This window comes from Halichoeres trimaculatus, unplaced genomic scaffold (genome assembly GCF_033239565.1).
Source record: "Halichoeres trimaculatus isolate MK-OKI-2021-1 unplaced genomic scaffold, fHalTri1.1 fHalTri1_scaffold_3, whole genome shotgun sequence".
NCBI lineage: Eukaryota > Metazoa > Chordata > Actinopteri > Labriformes > Labridae > Halichoeres > Halichoeres trimaculatus.
Window position 1 is genome coordinate 28,641,553 of NW_027437181.1, and position 19,266 is coordinate 28,660,818.

General features: G+C 39.1%; 1 protein-coding gene across 2 annotated transcripts in view; it reads left to right on the plus strand.

Moving 5' to 3' along the window:
• The window catches only part of spon1a (spondin 1a), a 134,038-nt gene that overhangs the window by 97,434 nt on the left and 17,338 nt on the right, over positions 1-19,266 (plus strand). For both annotated transcript variants that reach the window (XM_074666056.1, XM_074666055.1), the window contains one exon: positions 7,610-7,674. In XM_074666056.1, coding sequence (XP_074522157.1) covers positions 7,610-7,674 — 65 coding nt within the window. The remainder of the gene's footprint in view (positions 1-7,609; positions 7,675-19,266) is intronic.

Genomic DNA, 19,266 nt, shown 5'->3' on the forward strand with positions numbered 1-19,266 from the left:
CCAAAAGCAGTTTCTCTTTCAGTCAGGTAGCTGTACGACAAGCTTAATCCAGACTGTTCTGCCCTCCAAAAACACAGTACTTTGAGTTTCACAAGGTTTTTAGATCCACACAACCACTCCAGAGACTGCATGGAGTCTTTGTAAGTGATAATCTTTAAAACACAAGTATCCTTAACATTGTCAGTGCAGCTTGGTGAGCTGCCAACACACTGTTCCTGAATGCCTCAGAAAAATATGTGGCAGGTCACAGGATTGACCCTGCATGGGTTTTCTTAACATAAGAACATAAATAAAAAACAGCCTTAAGTACTTTATAGTGTTTAAAGGCACTGCAAGGGCTTTATAAGTGGTTGCTTTTTATATTTGCCTGTTCATAATCAATCTATGAAATTAGATCATTGGCGCCAAAATCTGTCTTTTGTAAATGCTATTTCTCAGTTTCCAAACTCTAGTCATATTTTCCCAGGAGAACACGAATAGTTTTAGAATCCTCCTTGGTGAGGTAAACAGACAGTCTGCTAAACTTCTTTACACTAAACTACAAATTGAGTTATAAAGTTCACTTGCCATGTTTCTAACAATAGGTACACAACTATAAATCACATCTCATGCTGCAAAAATATGTCTTGAACAAAGAAAAGAAGTTTTAAAAAGATCCACTCTCCATCCATGTACTTCCAAAACAAATGCATGAGAGTCACGTCTTTAAGTCAGTAGATGATGGTACTCATGGGAAACTGAGTCTTTATGCCAGGGAAACACCACCGACTCTGTCCAGCACCTTTCAACAAACATGAATGCAGAATTAGAGGAAATCATTATTTTTTGTTGTGGTTGTAAAAGGATAAGAGTAAAGTTCTGCACAAATGACGTTCAAGTCACACAGGAAATATTAAAGGCAATGAAAGATGGATGGATGTCAGAGGATTTATGCTGCTTGCATAGCAAATTCATATCAGTGTCAAATGCAGTCCATTATGGTGTGGGGGTCTTGGTGGATTAATATTCCAGCTGAAGTTTGCAACCTGTGCTCTGGGTGATGAAGGAGGCCATTTGCCAGTGTTATGCTCTTCATTTGCATATTTTTTCATTGAATAAGATGAAAACTCTGAGCTCTGAGCCAAAGTAACACAGGCTGAAAACAGGGAAAAACTCCAAATGCAAATATGATTATGCAAGCAAACTATTACAGTCTGATATTTAATTAGATGAACTCTTGGATCATGCAGATTCAGTTAACCCAGTGAGTGCCCATCATAAGGAAAGAAAAAATTAATAGTTTGCACCAAGGTGCAGATGAGCCCCTGGCTAAAGCAGAGCTCATGGACACAACCCCGACAAGTCTGCAATTAATTATAAAAGTGAACTACTCCATTAAAATGTCCTGGGAGTTACTAAGTGATGGGTTCCTGGTAATTAGTGAGTAATGATGGAGAATATTGGATCACATCATCTATATTGATTCTGCAGAGAGTTCCCACTTTTAACTGAGGACTAAATTACAATTGAGGAATAGAGAGCCAGCAGAGAGATTCAACACAACATCCTGTTTTCTTCATATGACTAGAAAAGTTTGTTGGGTTGATTTAATTGGTTTGGTCATACGAAAGTGCTGCGACTATCCCAATTAGTTTGTTCTTTAAAGGTTTACTCTGGAACAGTTGAGAGTCCAACCTAAACCTCCAGCCTTATTAAACAGAGCTCAGATGGGACTGGTCTGTCGGTAATTTTCTCAGGTGATGAAAGGATGTCGCAGCCTGCATGTGTGGGAGCAGAGAGAAGTCTAACAGGGAAAATGTGCTCTGCAGCTTGAACTTTGGTTGATTTTGGGGTGAAAACCAGTGGTGGAGACTTACATGTAGACTTATATATCAGGGTTTATCATATTAGCATGAAAAAGTTGATGTAGATTGATCATACCCTGATGACATCAACAACATACAAGCTCTACAGCTGCTCTGTGAATCCAGCAAAGGCACACCCATTGAATGTAAGTGCTAAAATTTCTGATACTGTTTTGTCAACCAAGAGAATAACCATCCACTGTTAAATGAACAAGTGTACATTACTCCTTGAACCTGTTGGGAGATTTACACGTGCTTTACTGAGAAACACACAAACATACCTTTATGAAAAACATTCTCATCACCAAACATTGAGTTCATTGGTGGGAGTACTGTCTCTCCCAACAGAACTGTAGCTAAATTGTTAACCTACTCCTTGATTCTGTTTGTGGTTCCTCAAACTCGCTCTGTCTTTGGTCAAAGAGATTTTAGTACTATTTCTCTTTCATCTTGGGCTGAGCTACTAGGGGATCTAAAACTGGACAATCATGTAAGCCTGGAATATTTCAAAACTAGGATTATGGATCATCTGATGAGCCTGTGCACTTGGATTAGAATGTCAGCTTTTATTGGAATAATCCTGCTCAATCAACTCCTGTGGACCTCAGTACATGTGTGTCAGTGTCTATGTCTGCCTGAACCCGCTCCATTGCCTGTATGTTGATGTTTTGGATGTATCTGGACGTTTCTGGGCCGAGAGTGGATGTGGCTACCTCAGCCAATCAGGGAACACCAAGTGTGCAAGTGATTTTGTGTGTTGATTAGCGAGTGGAAGAAGCTATCCCCAGTGGCTACGGTAGTAGACGTAGCACAGAAAGAGAAAAACACAACCAAAGTGAAACAAAACACTTTTTACCTACGAGGGTGAAGTTAGGCTCATCTTTCTTCACTTTCAAGCACTTGGAGAGCAGCACGGGACAAGGAGTGATGTGGGTTGTGATGAGCATGCACTAGCATGCTAAGTCAGGTGCATGGCTCCCAAGTCTCTCCAAAGTAGAAACGCGAAGCTGCATGTGGTTGGTGGACCACCGAATGTGTTCACGTAGTTGCAGTCAGAGGCTGTGGGCATGCGCTGCTGCTGGCACTGATCCAAGGAGGAGGAGCCCAGTTTGAATGTTGTGTTTACTAACAAGTGATGAAAATTCCTGCAGGCCCTACCTTTAAAAAGAGGGAGGGAAAGTCGTCTAATTTAAGGGAAGGAAAGAAACAAAAAGAAAGAGTGGATCAAAGCAAGCAGCTGTGTGCCAACAGCTGGTAGGTGTGATGTGGAAGCAATCACATTAAGGTAGATTAGTTTTGGAAGGAATATAAATATATATATATTTTTTTTAAAAAAAGGTGTGATCTAATATAGAGACATGGGTTGTGAAATGTGTCTACCTGGAATTAAAAACTGCTTTCATGATCATAAAATGTGATAGATCATGATAAATTAATCACAAAATATGTATTTACATTGATGGCTCTGTTACTGTATGTATAAAGTTTATAGTACAAATTGTAGTTTATTAATCTAAGTGTGTCTTGCTGAGTACTTCCTCTAATCTATTTTTTAAAATTTTACTTCTTTGATATTTATTTTGATTTTCATAAATTTATTCATTTGGAGTGTTATTGAGACATTTTCATAACCACGGGAACATGATGTATCCGCTGAAAATGTGCAAAGTGTCCATTAATTTCCTCCCACCTGTTCTCCCCTCTTTGCTCTACAAGTGATGACCTTACATGGAAAGCTGCAGAGTCCAGGATGTTCTGTCATGAAAAAAAATGATCTGTTCAGAAGTTTGTGACAATTAGATATCTTGTAAAATCATCATTGGAGAGAAAGTCCTGATTACACTCACCTTTTCTTCTCTCCTAAGCAGAATGAAGGTAAAATGCTCAGAGGCTGGAGTGGTTTAAGATGTCCATTGTACGTATGTGCATCGAGGGACAGTTATTTTGGGATGTTGTTGGGCAAACTAGAGAGAGGGAGAGAGAAGAGTTGGAGACAGAGACAGAGAGAGAACAGGGATGTTGTTTCTGGGGTTGCAGGTGCAGAACATGAAATGTGTCCTTTTCAGCATTTATGAGTCTCATCTTGACAGTTCAATTTGTTCTGCAAATGGCTGCCAAAAGACTAAATTGTGGGCGAAGGTCTTTTTTGGCTCACTCGCTAGTGATCCTTGTCACCGTCTTGGATGCTGCTGGATGTGAAATATCTGTTTCTCTAAAGGTCTCACAGCAATATTTGCCAACTCTATTCCTCCTCACAGGCGTAGATCCAGGCTCCTTTCTGCTCACCCTCAGCCCAGGAAATTGGACGGTGAAAACCTCTGTCTTACCCAATTTAAGAGACAGAGAGACTAAAGAAAATGAAATAAGCGAGCTTCTTCTGTGTCCAGTGTTTTTTTTATGGCTTTATTTCCCTGGAGTTACTTGGGACTGCAATACTCCCTCGGTCTTTATTATACAAAGTAAACCAAAGTACTTTACTGTATATTGTTTTCCTGAGCAGAAAATTTCAATAAATACGTCAATAAATAAAAAATAAAAACAGCTGTTTTCTCTTAAGTGTAAATATTTTCCTAAATGTAAACGGTTTAGGGTTGAAGACAAGTAAAAGTAAACAATATTTGAATCCTTAGCAGAAGCACAGCCCATCAGTTCCACCCGTGAATGTAAAACAGGATTAGTCTGCTGTGGTTATTATCAGCCTGTCAGGTTTGCTGCTGTGAAATTCAATCACACAGAGTAAGAGATGGGGCTGCTGTCATGCTGGAACAAATATCATTTTCTGACCACAGGGTGTAAGGTTAAAGACACTGTTGCAACAACTGGTGATTTAGAGCCCTGAGAAACTCCTTGTTCAAATGAGGAATAATTTTTAGCATACAAAGCACATCTGTGACATGTTTTTATTCATCCTTTATCCCTTGACCAAAAAATGTTTCAGTTAAGTTAAAGATGCTATGAGGAGCATCTGTTTTAACTGGACTGCATCACATCTTCTGGCCCAGAGTCTCACGAAGATGTAACCCTTAACTAGGCAGGTGTTTGTTTTGGAACTAATCTGTTTTTTTCAAGATAACTTTTTACTGTATACAGCGCAACAGGATAAAGTATTTATTAGGACAGTTACGTAGTGCTATGGTCCTGCTCAACCCGATCAGGAAGCTACGAAGTAGATTTTTGAATAACCTATATTCATTTATTTATTTTCCAAAATCAAGCGTAGTCCTTGTTCAGGCAGGCCACAACGTCAAGCCTTGGCAACTTAGCTTTCATCATCGGTGCAGATCAGCTGATGGCTCAGCTGACTTCTGTGCCCACCTCCTATTGGAAAACTGCTTTTAGAGCAGGCTTTTTAAACTGCTCTAGCCCAACCTACTTCCTGCTTCCTCTGCTAGCACTTTGCAACCCACCTCCACCCCAGCTCCTCCTGTCATTTCATTCATGATGTTTGCTCTGCTCTGTCTGGGATTTATTTTGCTGCTGCGCTCCCTGTTTATACCGTTCATGATGGCTCATGATGGGCAGCAAGGTGTGCTCTTCCTGCCTCAGGCTTTCCATGCAAGCGCGTGGAAGAGCAGGGAGTCCCAGAACAGAACCATACCGCCAAATGAAAACTGTGGAAGTTAATAAAGATTATTTTTGGCAAAGTAGTCCTAACTGAACCGCTTATCCTGTTCAGGGTCACGGGTGGCTGGAGCCTATCCCAGCTGTCACCTTTATTAGTGCTGATAATCTCAGTTTAAAGTTTGGATTACAAACAGGCATATATCTAGAAGGGAGACTTTTGCAAGATCACTTTAAAACTCCTCACAGCCCCTTTTAGTTCAGTCAAATCAATCCAAACCAGTCATATGAGGTGGTTTTGTACAGAAGATGTTGATACCTCCTCAGTGGGTGCTGATTCACTGCGCTTGTGGAACCTAGACTTGTGTGAGGGTGACCTGGGCTGTGACACCAATGAAACATCAGAAACACCTTTAGGTCATAGATTCATGGGGTGAGGCAGAGCCTCGCTGATATGGAAAGTTTGATGACTGTGTGACTTGCGTATTCTCTCATCATTTCTCTGCTGTGCTAATCTGGTTCTGAATGCTGCAAGAGCTGTATCTGGAGAGCCCGAGAAATGAGCACTTCTACAACACAGGCACTGCATTCCTGTGCTAAGCTGGTTTTGAGCTCAGTAATGTTGATTTTTTTCCCCACCTTTCCGCAATACGCGTACTGCAGGTTCTCAGTGACTCCTCAAGTCTTTCTTATTTTATTGATGTTTTTTCTGATCCAAGTCAGTAAGAAAGCTTAAACCAGCAATTGATTTCTGTGTGGTGATGTCTTGATTAGTTATTTTTTCAGGCTTTCTCTGCCTTGAATTCAGAGAGGACAGGACAGTGGATAGTCTGGGAAGTGACATGTGGAGAAGTGGGCAACAGGTTGGAGCTGAAGCAGGGCCACCTCTAAGGCTAGCCTCACTGGATATGCAGCCTGTAATCTCTAGGCCATACCAGTGCACAAACATTTCCTAGTTTTGATCATCTCTGAATAATAAATGATAAAGATGTGATTCAGTGTGCTATCTGTCCTATCTCTTATATCTGTTTGCAGTGCACTTTTTGTGCTCTAGCAGATAAGCAGGAACAGAACAGCACCCTTACACTGAAGAGAGAGTACAGGCTAAAGTGAGGACAACGGGTATTACACAAGTAAAGCAGTCGAGTTTAGAATGTTGCAGCTGGTACAAGCTTGATAGGAATCTGATCTGCTAAATGAGCCTAAATAATGAATAAATGAGATGAAATAGAGGAAATAATTTAACTAGAAGAAATGACTGTAATCGAATGACTAAAGATGTCAGACTAAAAATACTAAGAATACCAAGAAATGGCAGTTTCATCTAGATGACTAAAACAAAATCCAAAATTGCTGCCAAATAAATACTGTACAGCAAGCATGCTGAGTAAAAATGTATTCCATGTGTGTTTTCTTGTTTGACTGTTCCATCTGTTATAATGGTGGAGACAAGCCTTTAGATCTACACTACAGCCAGTCACCAGAGGGAGCTCTACTTATTTTGGGTTCTCTCGGGATATCTGTTGCTCTCTGTTGATACAGTCTCTGGTGTTTGATGACTCCCAACAACAGTTTTTAAGAAAGCTACTTTTAGTATTTACCTTGCAGTATCCAGGGGCAGTAAATCTCATTGTGCCCAAAAGAAATTATGTGCTTATGCTGAAAGGACTTGTAGACGGGATACGTTTCCTTTGTGTTCTTCTGTGAATTTAGTTAAAGCTTTTATCTTTTATGGATGTTGAATTCATCAGCAGGATATTAACTTCACTTTAAATGCTCTGTTTAAACTGATTTCACCTTTCCTGTCCATGCATGATAAAGTTCAGACAACTGTTTTGATGGGAGTTTTTCTTTCATCATTTTCCCTTTGGAACGTTTAGTTTCAGGTCCCCTTTAATCCTCTGGGCGGTGTTCCCATTTCTCTGACAATTATTCTCTCATATTTAAATTGATCTTTGTTCTGTGGCTGCATTGTCGTCAGTGGCTTTATAATCTGTTTGAAACTGTGGTTCTGGCACTTTTGACCCCCCTGCCATCTTTGTCCACCATAATGACTTAATAGATTAAAAAGTGAAATTGAATGGAAAATCTTTCATTGATCCGTTTTAATTAATAACTCTGGAACAGTGTGGTTCAAGTGTGTTGATAATGTCAGGGAGCTGAGATTGAATTTTTTCGTCTCTTTGTCTGTCTCTCCTTTGTAGGGTGATGAGGTCCTGACGGTCATCAAAATGAAAGCACAGTGGCCGGCCTGGCAACCGCTCAATGTGTAAGTAATATTTCCTGAGTATAAAAGTGCTCATCACATTCGGACACGACTGTTCAGCTGGAATCCAAGGAGTCTGATCAGACACTTATTACAAATGGAAAACCATCTGCATAACTTTTTGCTATAGTGCAGCTAGCACACACCGATTAGCTGCTAGTAATACACCACAAAGCCCACCATCAGAGGATGGGCACAAGCTAGACATTAATTAAAGGTTAGATTTATGGGTCTCTGTTCTCTCAGACACTCAGCTCCTGTGATTGAGAAGCAGTATGAGTTAAATCTCTCATCCTGTCATACAAACAACTACCCCACATTAGTCTTAGTATAATACAACGAAAATTTAAGCGAGCCCATTCAGACCAAGCTGTTTTTGAGCCAGGCTGTAAACCAGTTTCTTTTTGCTGTAAAAATCTCTGGTTTTGTCTTGGTGTGTATGAGGTTTTTGGTGTTTCTGCTGCCAGATTAAAACAAACACATTGCAGTTTTTAGCACATCTGCATGGGCTTCATATTTTTAGATCCTGGGTTGCTTGGTCCAACTTCAATCCCCTGTGAACCAAAGGACATCATGGGAAATCTTGCCTAGCACCAAAGTTTGAACAATTCAAAATTATATCACTGTTTGCTTCATGAGTTGTAATCAAGAATTTAATTTCAAAGAGGGTGAAGGATTCCAAGCAAATCAAACCCGAGGGAAATCGATTTCATCAATCACATGCAACAGTACTGAAGCATGAAACTAAGACTTCATGTGAAAGAAATCCTGCCTGTTTTTATTTAAAGTGATGGTGCACATTAATGAATATTTCAGCGCGGCAGTTTGCCAAAGTTGGCCATGAGGCTGATTTCATCAGTATTCCTTGGCAGGTCTTTGCAGAGTTCAAAATGATAAAAAGACATAAATAAAGAGAGACAGAAACAATACATCGGAGTAACATAAAAATGAAACACATTACACAACATAACGTCACATATATATCAATTGCAAAAAAGGCATTTTAAGTGCAATTTAGCCAAAAATGTTTAACATAAATTGAACTAAAAACAAGCACACCAAGAACTGGTAACCTCATACGTTTCTGACTCAGCCACCTAGGCTTTATAAACACATAAAAATGCCTTACACTGTTTTATTGGTATTTTATTTAATTGCTATGCAAGTTGAGAATTAATGATACGTAATGATGGAATATAATAACATTTTGTACCCTGTTGTTGGCCTTTACCTAAAATTACCTGTGATTATTGAAACAGTGAATATGTGACAGCCTGGTTTTGATGATGTTTGAGCCCCTCTTCATTGTTCCATAGTATATAAAAGCACACACACTTTAGTTTGTCTATTTCCATTGTCACCTCTCTGGAGTTTAACTCTGTAAACTTTGTGTCCAAGACAAAGTCAGCTTCTGTCTTAGTTGGCAACATACACATAAAACATCCCCAGTTTGTAGCTAATGGGCCAAAGCAGCCACTATTAAACCTCTTTGTAGGAATAAAATCACAGATATGGTACATTAGGTTCTGGGGTTCCAGGGTTTTAGGTACCAGAACAAACATTAAGAAGTTTGTATCCAAAGTTGGACCCAGGTTTGCTGATCAGTGAAAATTCAGCTCAAAGGTGCCCCCAAACTGCCAGCTACACCACGCTTACTGTGTGCGTGCTCATTTACCCTGAATTCATAAAAGCCATTTAATGTCTTATTCATGAGAAAAACAAGAAGCTTGTTGGCTCAGCGAACTCTCAAGAACTTAAGTGTTAAAGGACTGTGCAGTGTTGTTGTTTTTTTTTTTAACCACAGGGCCTCAGTGAGACGATGAGTTAAGTCTCTGAAGGGAGTATCACAGCCAGGAATAAAAACCATGAGAGTACCTAGGGCTAAGTTAAGACAACCAAGGTACTGTTTTATACCGTACAAGTGTAAAGTGTAAAAGAGGCGATACATCAGTTATGCAGGTTTCAAATGAGAAAAGAGAGGCATGTTTGTATTGATGGATTGATTCCATATTACGTGTTCACAGTGTCCTTTAGCTTGGGTTTTACCAATCCAGCTGGAAGACTTGCATGTTAAAAACACAGATCCTTTGGGGGTTCATTACTTTTGCATATGAAGCGCCTTAATGATGTATGAATGCACGTATATGTCAGCTTGTTCATGCTTGGAAGTGTGTGATCCCACACTGCAGATATGCTTGTTAGTGCGTTTTTCTGCTTATAGATTTTTTTTTTAAACCAAAAACTTGGATGGGTTATTATCCTTTTCAATATCTTAATCATGGATACAAAGTAGAAATTATGGAAGTTCATACTAAATGTGTGCACATTTTCAAACAGTTGCATATTACCACATTGAAGAAATCCCTGAATCTGTAAACTACTCAAAAATTCTGAAAATAGCTGAAGATCTTTGTGAGAGTTGCTGGAAGGATTGGGTCACTGCTTAAAGATCTCCTAACTGGTCCATGATACATTGGAAGGATGGGTCTAGGTCTTCCCACAGCTCTACCCCTGACAGGTCTATAGAGGGCTGCCAACCAGGATAAAGAGGTTTCTGGAGTAGGTAGTCTAAAAGAGACAGCAGCTTGTATGAAGCATATTAGACAGAGGCTGAAATAAAGGTTTTCTAAAACACCAGTATAAGAAGAATGTGCATTTTCTTAGAGTTGTAAAACATGTTAATCTACCAGGAGGGTACCGGAGCAACAGTGTGAAGCCTGTGAAAGCACAGTACCCCCTCTTTGAGTGCAAAATTCAATATATTTCCATTGTACTCTGATGACCACTGGGATACTTGGCATAAAAACACAGCTTAATAAAGGTGTGCGACTAGTTTTTGTTAGTTGCTAGGCTCATAAAAAAACTGAAACACAACATTGCTAATGATGAGAACCTCCACAATTATGCAAACATGACTATGATTAAACAAGTCTCTCATGTTCCTCAAAGAAAAAAACAAAGGACTAAAACTCTACACTATTAAATATGGATGTTAACGTAACCTCTTCTTTCATCTTTGTGGTTATCTGAAACTGATTTGCTCCTCCTCACGTCAGTGCTTCTCAGTAAACAGATGAAGTAGCTACTGTCAATGCATGCAGTACAGGAAAAACCTTTCACCATGTTCACACATTTGTGACCTGCTAAAAGTTCCCCCCTCAACACTGTGCCTGGTGTCTCCTTTGTCTTAGCTGTTGTATCTATTCAGGTGTGTTTATGCAAAAAATAAAAGGTTTTTTAAAGTTACGTTTCACCAACATTCAATATTATGTTCCTCTATTCCTGCTAATAATAAAGTGTGAAAAAGCTCTGCAGCTGCAGCCATACTTATCTCTGGGGTATAAGTGTATTGGTGTGAATATTGAGCTGCTAAATCTGTTAGCTGTTCTCTGGCCAATGGTGCCATCCTTTAACGTAGGTGTTGACATAAAAGAACTACTGGCCAGCTTAGATTTCTTGTTTTCCTACTATTTTGGTACAAAAACTGTTTCATAATGTTTATTTAAGCAACAGATAAAATGAAGCAGCAGCGAAGCTGAGGCTGCAACTACTTTTCCATAATGCATCCTGGTACCTGGAGGCCTCTCCACGGAAATTTAAGTTCTCCGTTACTGTGGATCAACTAAGGAACACATAAAAAAAACCACACATGATAAATTACATCTGCTTCATGGAGCAACAAAGTGTGGATCAGATTTAGACTTTGTGATGCAGCACAGTTTTCTGTGTTATAATCTTCAATCAAGCTCTGAATTGTTTTGTCCTGTTTCCTGACAGAGATGGAAAAAACAAGATAGAGGCACGGCACATGATGAGACTGCAAAGTGGTCATCTTAGGCCCTCTACCCCTCTTGTTGTTTATTTACTCCTACAGCACTTAACCTGAAAGACAAAAACTAGTCTCTTCACTCCAATTCAGAGAAAATCTTCAGTTTGACTTCCAGCAACTTTTTCATATTCATGCTTATTAAGCAAAACATAATAATGTATGATATTCTGTCAAGCTTCTTCAGCATGGTATGCAGTGTGAAATCAATTGCATCAGTTGGCTGGATTTACTGTTTGAACATGAATCAATAATGAGGACGAACACAAAGATTAACCTTATAATGCAGGTTGTGGTTGCAGGGCTGGGGCCTCCCATTGGCAACCCTTAAATCCTAACCTGTAGCTTTTTGCATTGTCGGAGTCTTCATTTAAGAAAGTTAAAATTGATATGCAATTGAATTTTTTTTCTAACATTCAAAAGTAGATTTTGTTAGTGGAGGTTCTGTGTTTGGGGTAACTCCCCAATGTTAACCACACCAGGCCACCCATACAAAAGTCAGTGGCTGTTTTTCAAACTGCCTACTACACAAGTAGTGCCTACTATTTTGGCTGAAATTTAGTACGTAGTAGGCAGTATGTCCTAGTCTGGCAGGACGTCCTACTGATCCAGGAAAATTTCTCAGTATGCAATGGGCCAGTCTACTTGCCGTACTGTCTCCCATAATGCCTGGGGCTGACGCTGTTTGTCATTGCGGATGGCAGGTTTTGGCGAATTACCGCCATCTACTGGAATTAATCAGCATTATTAGTACAATACAACAACATTAATGTTATATGGTCTGTGAGATAGAAGTGAGTGATGAGAAAGAAACGCTATAAATCGTGTCACTTCCAATTGTAAAAGAGGTGTTTACTTCTACAAATTCACTAAAGCCCATATAATCCAATAATTACTTTTTTTTTTAACCAGACATGGATTATATGAAATATTTTTTCCATCAACTGTATAAATAAAAGTTAATCCCTTCCAGATTTAGAAAAAAAAAACGTTTGGTGTCAGATTGAAAATCAAACATGATGCTTCTGCAGTGGTATGATTAACAAAATAACAAAAAAATGTCTAAAACTAAAATGCCATGATACTACCCAAGTTTATTTTGTACATTTTTAAAAAAGGTAAAATTAAAAAAAAAAAGAAAGAAGAAAAAATTAAAATTAAAAACGTAAAATGTCATGATCTACCCATGTTTGTTTTGTACATTTTTAAAAAAGGTAAAAAAAATAAAATAAAATAAAATAAAAATCATTAGCTGTAGCTCCACTTTCCGAAACTGAAAACCAGAGTAGTATACTACAAAACAGACCTAACAGAACTGTCATACTACATACTACATGCAAAAGCAGTAGGCAGTATGCAGTGCCTACTACATACTACATTCACACGTGGTATGCAGTATCCGGTTTGGAAAACAGTGAGTGATAATAAGGATAGGGATAAGGATAAAAATACTTTATTGATCCCCGTAGGAGAAATTCGAAATTTGTCCAGCAGCTGTACATACACACACACACATTCAAAAACAGGTTAAAAGTTACTAATGATAGAAATAAAAAAGAGTGTGGAGTGTGTCCCAGTTTTGTCAATCCTAATTAAAAAGTCTGGCTCCACCACTGTGCGCTTATCCCGTACAGTTTCTGAGCACATCATTTTTTTAATGAATGGGTTCTCTAATAAATCTTTGAACGTAGCCAACTTGCTTTGACAGCTATGTGGATAGAAGTAAAGGCAACAAAGTAACGGAGAGAAAGAAAAGAAAGGAAGTGAAAAAAATCTAAGAGGATCGGGTGTAATTACTTTTGTCGTGCGTCTTTAGAACAACCATGTGTCTAAGAACTGCATGCTCTGTGTACTGCAGCTACATTCTGCAAAACCAAGTACCTTCTCTTAAATCATGCTTTCAATTTCATTTTCCTTAAAAGCACCAAATTATTGCTGGAACAAAGGGTAAGGTAGCAGAAAAAAAGAGAAGAAGAAGAAAGAGAGAAAAAGGAGGTAGGAGATGAAAAGAGAACAAGTCTAAAAAAGTGACAGCCATTATCACACATATTACAGCAGTATTTCTCCAGCCTTCCTCCTGAGATCGAACACATAATAGGGAAAAGGGAATTAACTTGAACACTGCGAGATTTCTTTTCAAGAAAAAGCAGAAGGCTAGACAGATCTTTGAGAGATGACTTCATCACGTCAAAACTTTTGTGGACACTGAGCTTGCAGTATATGAATAAAATAAAGTGGAAAAGAACAGCCTATCAAATTATTTTTATGACTAGCAACAGTATGTGGATCCAATGAAATACAGTGAACAAGTAGAAATAGGAGGCCTTTCAGTATGATAGTATTTACAGTTTTATTCTGAGGGAATGGAAATCTTTATTTTCCATGGACAAAAATGAGAATAGCTTAAAAATGAAACACATGGTTGAACGGATTTGGAAATTGAGTAAATTCTTAATCTACAAGTGCAACAGGTACACAGTGTGTTCTTAACAAAGGTGTTATTTTCTTATCCCTGTCTTAATTTAAAATAAGGTCAATGATATGGATGCAAAGAAGACACGCTTTAGTAATCTTCTTAAAGATGTATGTTAATGCATCACAGCTTTCAAAAGTATGACAGAGGTAAACATAGATCTCAGAGTTTTATTGGAGAAGCATATTTTTACTCCTTCAAGTCCTGACAGGAGGCGAGTTTGAAACCATCAAACCATACATGAAGATGCTGTTACAAAAGTGATTTTGTGTGCCCCCAGCAGCTCAGAGAAATGATATGAAAATATAACCCAAGCTGTGCAGAACAAGAACTGACAACCCTCATACCAATGTGTCAAAAACAATTCACTGTCGCTGTGAATTCTGTTTTATCATGTTCCTCCCAAAGGTATCTGATATCAACTCAGAAGCAAGCAGACAGGTTCTGAAAGGTCTATTTGACAAACTCCTATTTCAGTAGTGTGAAATAGCCTTTCATCCAGAAAATGAAAAAAACCCAGGTTCTCGAATAACTTTCGTAATCATTTATTACAAATTGAACCATTATAATTTTCTCCAATTGGGTCTTTCTTGGAAGTCAGGGTGCAGTAGACACCCCTCAGCTTCCATCTGGCTGCATTCATTTGGACAAAAAGCTCGGTGTGATATGAAGGCTGTCTAAATTACTTTGTACCTGCAGAAATGAGGCTGAGGCTGAGGTAATTTATTCTCCATCCACTAAACTCAGAGGAAGTCGAGGCAAAGACTTGGTTGTAGTACGGAGTTACATTTGCTAAAAGTTGTGATGGAAGTGTTATTCAGAACTTGACATTTAACTTTTACTTTCTGTATGGCATTAACCGCCTACACAGACCGGGTCTATGAGCAAGGAAGCTCCAACAATGCCAGCCCAGCTGCTGTACATTCAGTCTGCTACCTCAGCTGAACCAAGCTGTCACTTCTGGAAATATGGTCTATTTCTCAAGTCTCCAAAGTTCCCCCTACACAGGCCTCTGACTGCAACAGAAGGGTGGTTAGGAGGCCCCCCTTTAAGATCTAATTGGCTTACAGTTGCCATTCTAAAGGTCCTTGATTTTAAATGTCTATTTGTCTTTTTTGAGGCAGAATTTATGTAGAAAGCAACCACTTAGACTGTGTTGAGCAGTCTGTGAGTTTTCTCCTCACCTTGTGGGAAAAACATCAGGCCTTACAGTTAGCATTGACATGCTACAGGCTGCTAACAGTTGATTTCACATGTAAACAATGCGACCATGGTTACATGTAGGATCTCCAGACAAACACAGGAGCAAAAATAGTAAAAATATCACTGAAGAAAAGAATAGTTTGGTGTCCATGACCAATAGACGGACCATACAAAGTAATGTTCCACAAAGACAAAGATGACAAAAAAAAAGAAAAATTACAAGAAACGGACAAAGAAGAGAGAGCTGCTGCAACAGGCAGCCACAACCAACAGAGCGGCACTTAGCAATGAGGATGGCAATTATTTCATGATACAAGGAGAAGATTTAGTCCGTCCTTATTTGGAATCCAACCCTCACACTAACTGTAACAAAGCACATCTCTTTACAAACATATCAGACCCAAACATGTCTAATTTTACTTTGAATAGTATCATCAGTTACTAGGTACCTTAGAGGAAGGGTTTTTTACTATACTATATTTTAAACATGGATATAAATTAACAATGCTGGCTGTTCATACTGGAGACTGATGTACACCAGATGCGTCTGCAGTTCGTTTCCACGCCATCACAGCAACAGATCAGATCGGTTTCCATTCAAGTCAATCTATCAACTTACACTGGGTCCGTCCTGCTACAGTCGGACCGCGTGGCTGGTCTGTCATGTTGCAGGTAATCCGCAGCCATCCTCGACTCGTGACGCCAGCTGTCTGTCAGTCATGCTGTTTGTTGGACGCCTAGCTGGTGTAAGTTGACAAACTCAGTCAACATGCAAGGGAACAAAGTCAGCCTGTTGACATATCAGGTGTATTTGAGACGGAAAGGTCTGCAGATATTCAAACCTCTATATGGTATATTGAAGAAATCCCCACATCAATCTGCAAACTGCTTAAAATGGTGCTTTCTGAAAAACGGCAAAAGAGACTTGCCGTAATGGTGAGGCCACTGCCCCTGACAGGCCTCCACAAAGCTGGCCAATCAGAGGAAAGAGGATCTGTGGAACAGGAAACCTCAGAGAGACAGCATCAGTGTTTCAGGCAGAGTCTGAAATTTGGGTTTTTTTTCGGGGGTGAGCCAAAGACTAGCTCATAGGAAGTCAACTCCCTTTATGTTGCACATTAAAATGCCACATTAAGAGTAACATCAGCATAAGTGATTTAATTTAGTCAACGGCTGGTCTGATTGCCTGCTGCGTGGTTGATGCGTTAGCATATGAAGTGAATTTGAAGGAGGATGACTGTTTATGATCTCACCACTAAGTACTTAGCCAGTTATCTGCGTATCTGCTCAGTTGACCTAGCTTGTGTGCTCAGTATTTCATTGGTGGTGCTCAACCAGTGTTTTGCATTTCAAGGCTGGCTGCAAAAGTGAAGAAATCCCAGTGTGATTAAGTCAACATCATGCAATTGGACATATGTTGGCTGATTTGCACATTTTCCGTGAGCAGTTTGAATCACTTGGCTTTTACTAACCCCTGGCTTGTCTCCAGCTTCAACTTCTATGGAAACCCTTAACAAATATGGTCACTTATGAATTCAGAAAACCATTAGCAGTAGCAGTATGCCATCTTTTTGGCTTCAAAAAGCCAGTTTAGGAACCAACGGTACAAAAAGTCATCATCCATTATTCATAGTCTTCATACAATACAAGCCCACATTTCAAACACGCTTTTTATCATGAAGACACAGTCTCATCCGGACTTTATGGCAGAATACAGTCACGCAGTGTATACCACACACACGGTCACAGTGGAGCAACATATAAATCTTCTTGACAACAATCTGATGAAAAACTGTCTCTGACTTTCTTTATTGCACTGTAACCCCCTACTTTCACACTTTAGACTTCAGTGTTTTCCTCCTGTAGCTTCCTTCTCAGTTACTCAAGGTTCTCTTCATTAACTCACCCACTTTTCCCACTTTATTCTGGATTAAAATGGTTGTCTCCATGGCAGATACAGTACATCCTTGACAGTCCACTGGCTCTTTGCTGTCTCACCACTCCTACTCTTTCTTGTCAGGCATCTTCCTAATAACCAGAGAACTGTTTTGGCGTTCTGCTCGTTTCTTCTGAGAGGCAGCTTAAAGAAATGAGCTGATAGTCAACAGAGTGAAATAAGGAGCTTTTGAAGACAAGAAAAGAGCTGTTAATGAGCTGCTTCCTTTATTTTTGTCACATTCAGAAATATCTTAAAGTGTTGCCAGTTAATATGTGTGTGTACAGTGTAGTATGCTCACACCAATGACGGGAAACTCTCTTCTACTCCTCAAACCATTATGAAACTTTACTGTAGGAAAGTATAGTGGTACTTTTCCATAAAAACATGTGAAGCATAATAATCTAATGTGACATGTTACCTTTACACCAAGCATCCAGATTCAGTTCTAAGTAAGTGGAGAAGTATAACTTAAAAACAAAACAGACACTACCAACAAAAAACCCACTTATGATTAACTAATAAGACTTTTCTGGTTTCTAATCAGTTTATTACAGTTGCATATATTCGTACTACTGCTAATATATGATATATAATTAGGGATGTCCTGATCATGTTTTTTTGTTCCCAATCCGATTCTGATTTTTTAAATTTGGGTTTCTGCCTATACCAAAATTTCATGCTACGATCTTTCAACAATGCATCAAGAAAAAAGAAAAGAAAAAAAACTCCTACAAGTTGTCCTTTGAGTTTTTTTTATTTTATTTAAATGAAGGTATCATTCCAACCAACATGGATATAGCTTTTTTATCCACTTAGTGCAGCATTGGATCAACAAAATAAAAATAAAGCTTCTCAGTGGTGCACCACAAGATTACCTTGATGTGAGTGACAATAAGGTTGCAATTTTGTTGTTTGCAATTTCGATGTACTTGTTATAATGACAAATAAAGTTCTATTCTAAAATGAATGATGATGTGCTATTACACACATTTTAATTAAAAACAAGAACTAAGGCCCCAGGCTTTTTCCTATTCCCTCTCCCCCGATCTCCGATCATTAAAAAACGCCTCGATCAGCCCTGATTCCGATCACGTGAGTGGATCGGGACATCCCTATATATAATACTGTAAAACATGTTTTCTTACACTTGCCTTGGAATGTAATTGGGCTGTATTACCTCAACCAAAGCATATAACAACTAGCTCTAATGCTTTAACATTTGTTTACCTGTATGCTTGAGTAAATGAATGAAACATCTTGTCAAATATCCGTATCTAATCACCCTGATGAATGAGTTCACGAAAGCATTACATGTTTGTTTAAAGGTAATTAATCCCTTTCCAATATTGAACCTGGCCCCCACTGCCTCTTTGGCTCCTGTCAGATACCTTTTCTCAGAGCCCAGGTAGCTGACAGCGATAACCCCCAGCACTTAGTTAGCAGAGACCCAGGAGAGTCATGTCAAGCAGTGTGTTCCCCAGGTATAAGAGCTATTTCACATCCTCACTGGTAATCATTAGCAGAGAGCACGTGGGGCAGGACTGGGTCTGTCGATGTCAGATGGATTTATACAGGCATCATTATGTGTGAGAGGGAATCACTGGCTAATTGTCTGTGTTACTACAGGAATATTCTCACTACTAATGAAGCTAATGCTGGCTGGGAGATTCTTTTAATTAGTTTAGCTGTCAATCATTTGTCAAGACAGCTGGCTTAAAGTGTCTGTATGTGTTTGTGCATCTGCATATATGTGAGTGTATGTGTGTCCTCGACTTGAGCAAATCGAGTGTGGAGTGAGATGTGGTTTGGAAATGAGTCTGGAATGTGCCAGATTAATACAAGCTGGTCATTAGGGTTTGTATGCACCGTATGCATCGTTCCCTAAACTGATCAAATTGCTGCTCTCATTTTGAGCCTCTCAGAAAGTTCAGTCTCCGTTTTACAGCGTGACTTTTCTTCAGTCGGTTTTTGTGTCCATTGATCTTCCTAAAAGCTGAAACATGTTTAACAGCTACAGCTCCCTCGAGACCTTATATTTTTGTGAAAATGAATCGATGTGTAGGTGTGTGTGTGTGTGTGGAAACATCCCAGTGGGGAATGTATTGACTAAAGAAATCAAAAGCTGTTATTTTTCATTCACTCCATGCTACTGTA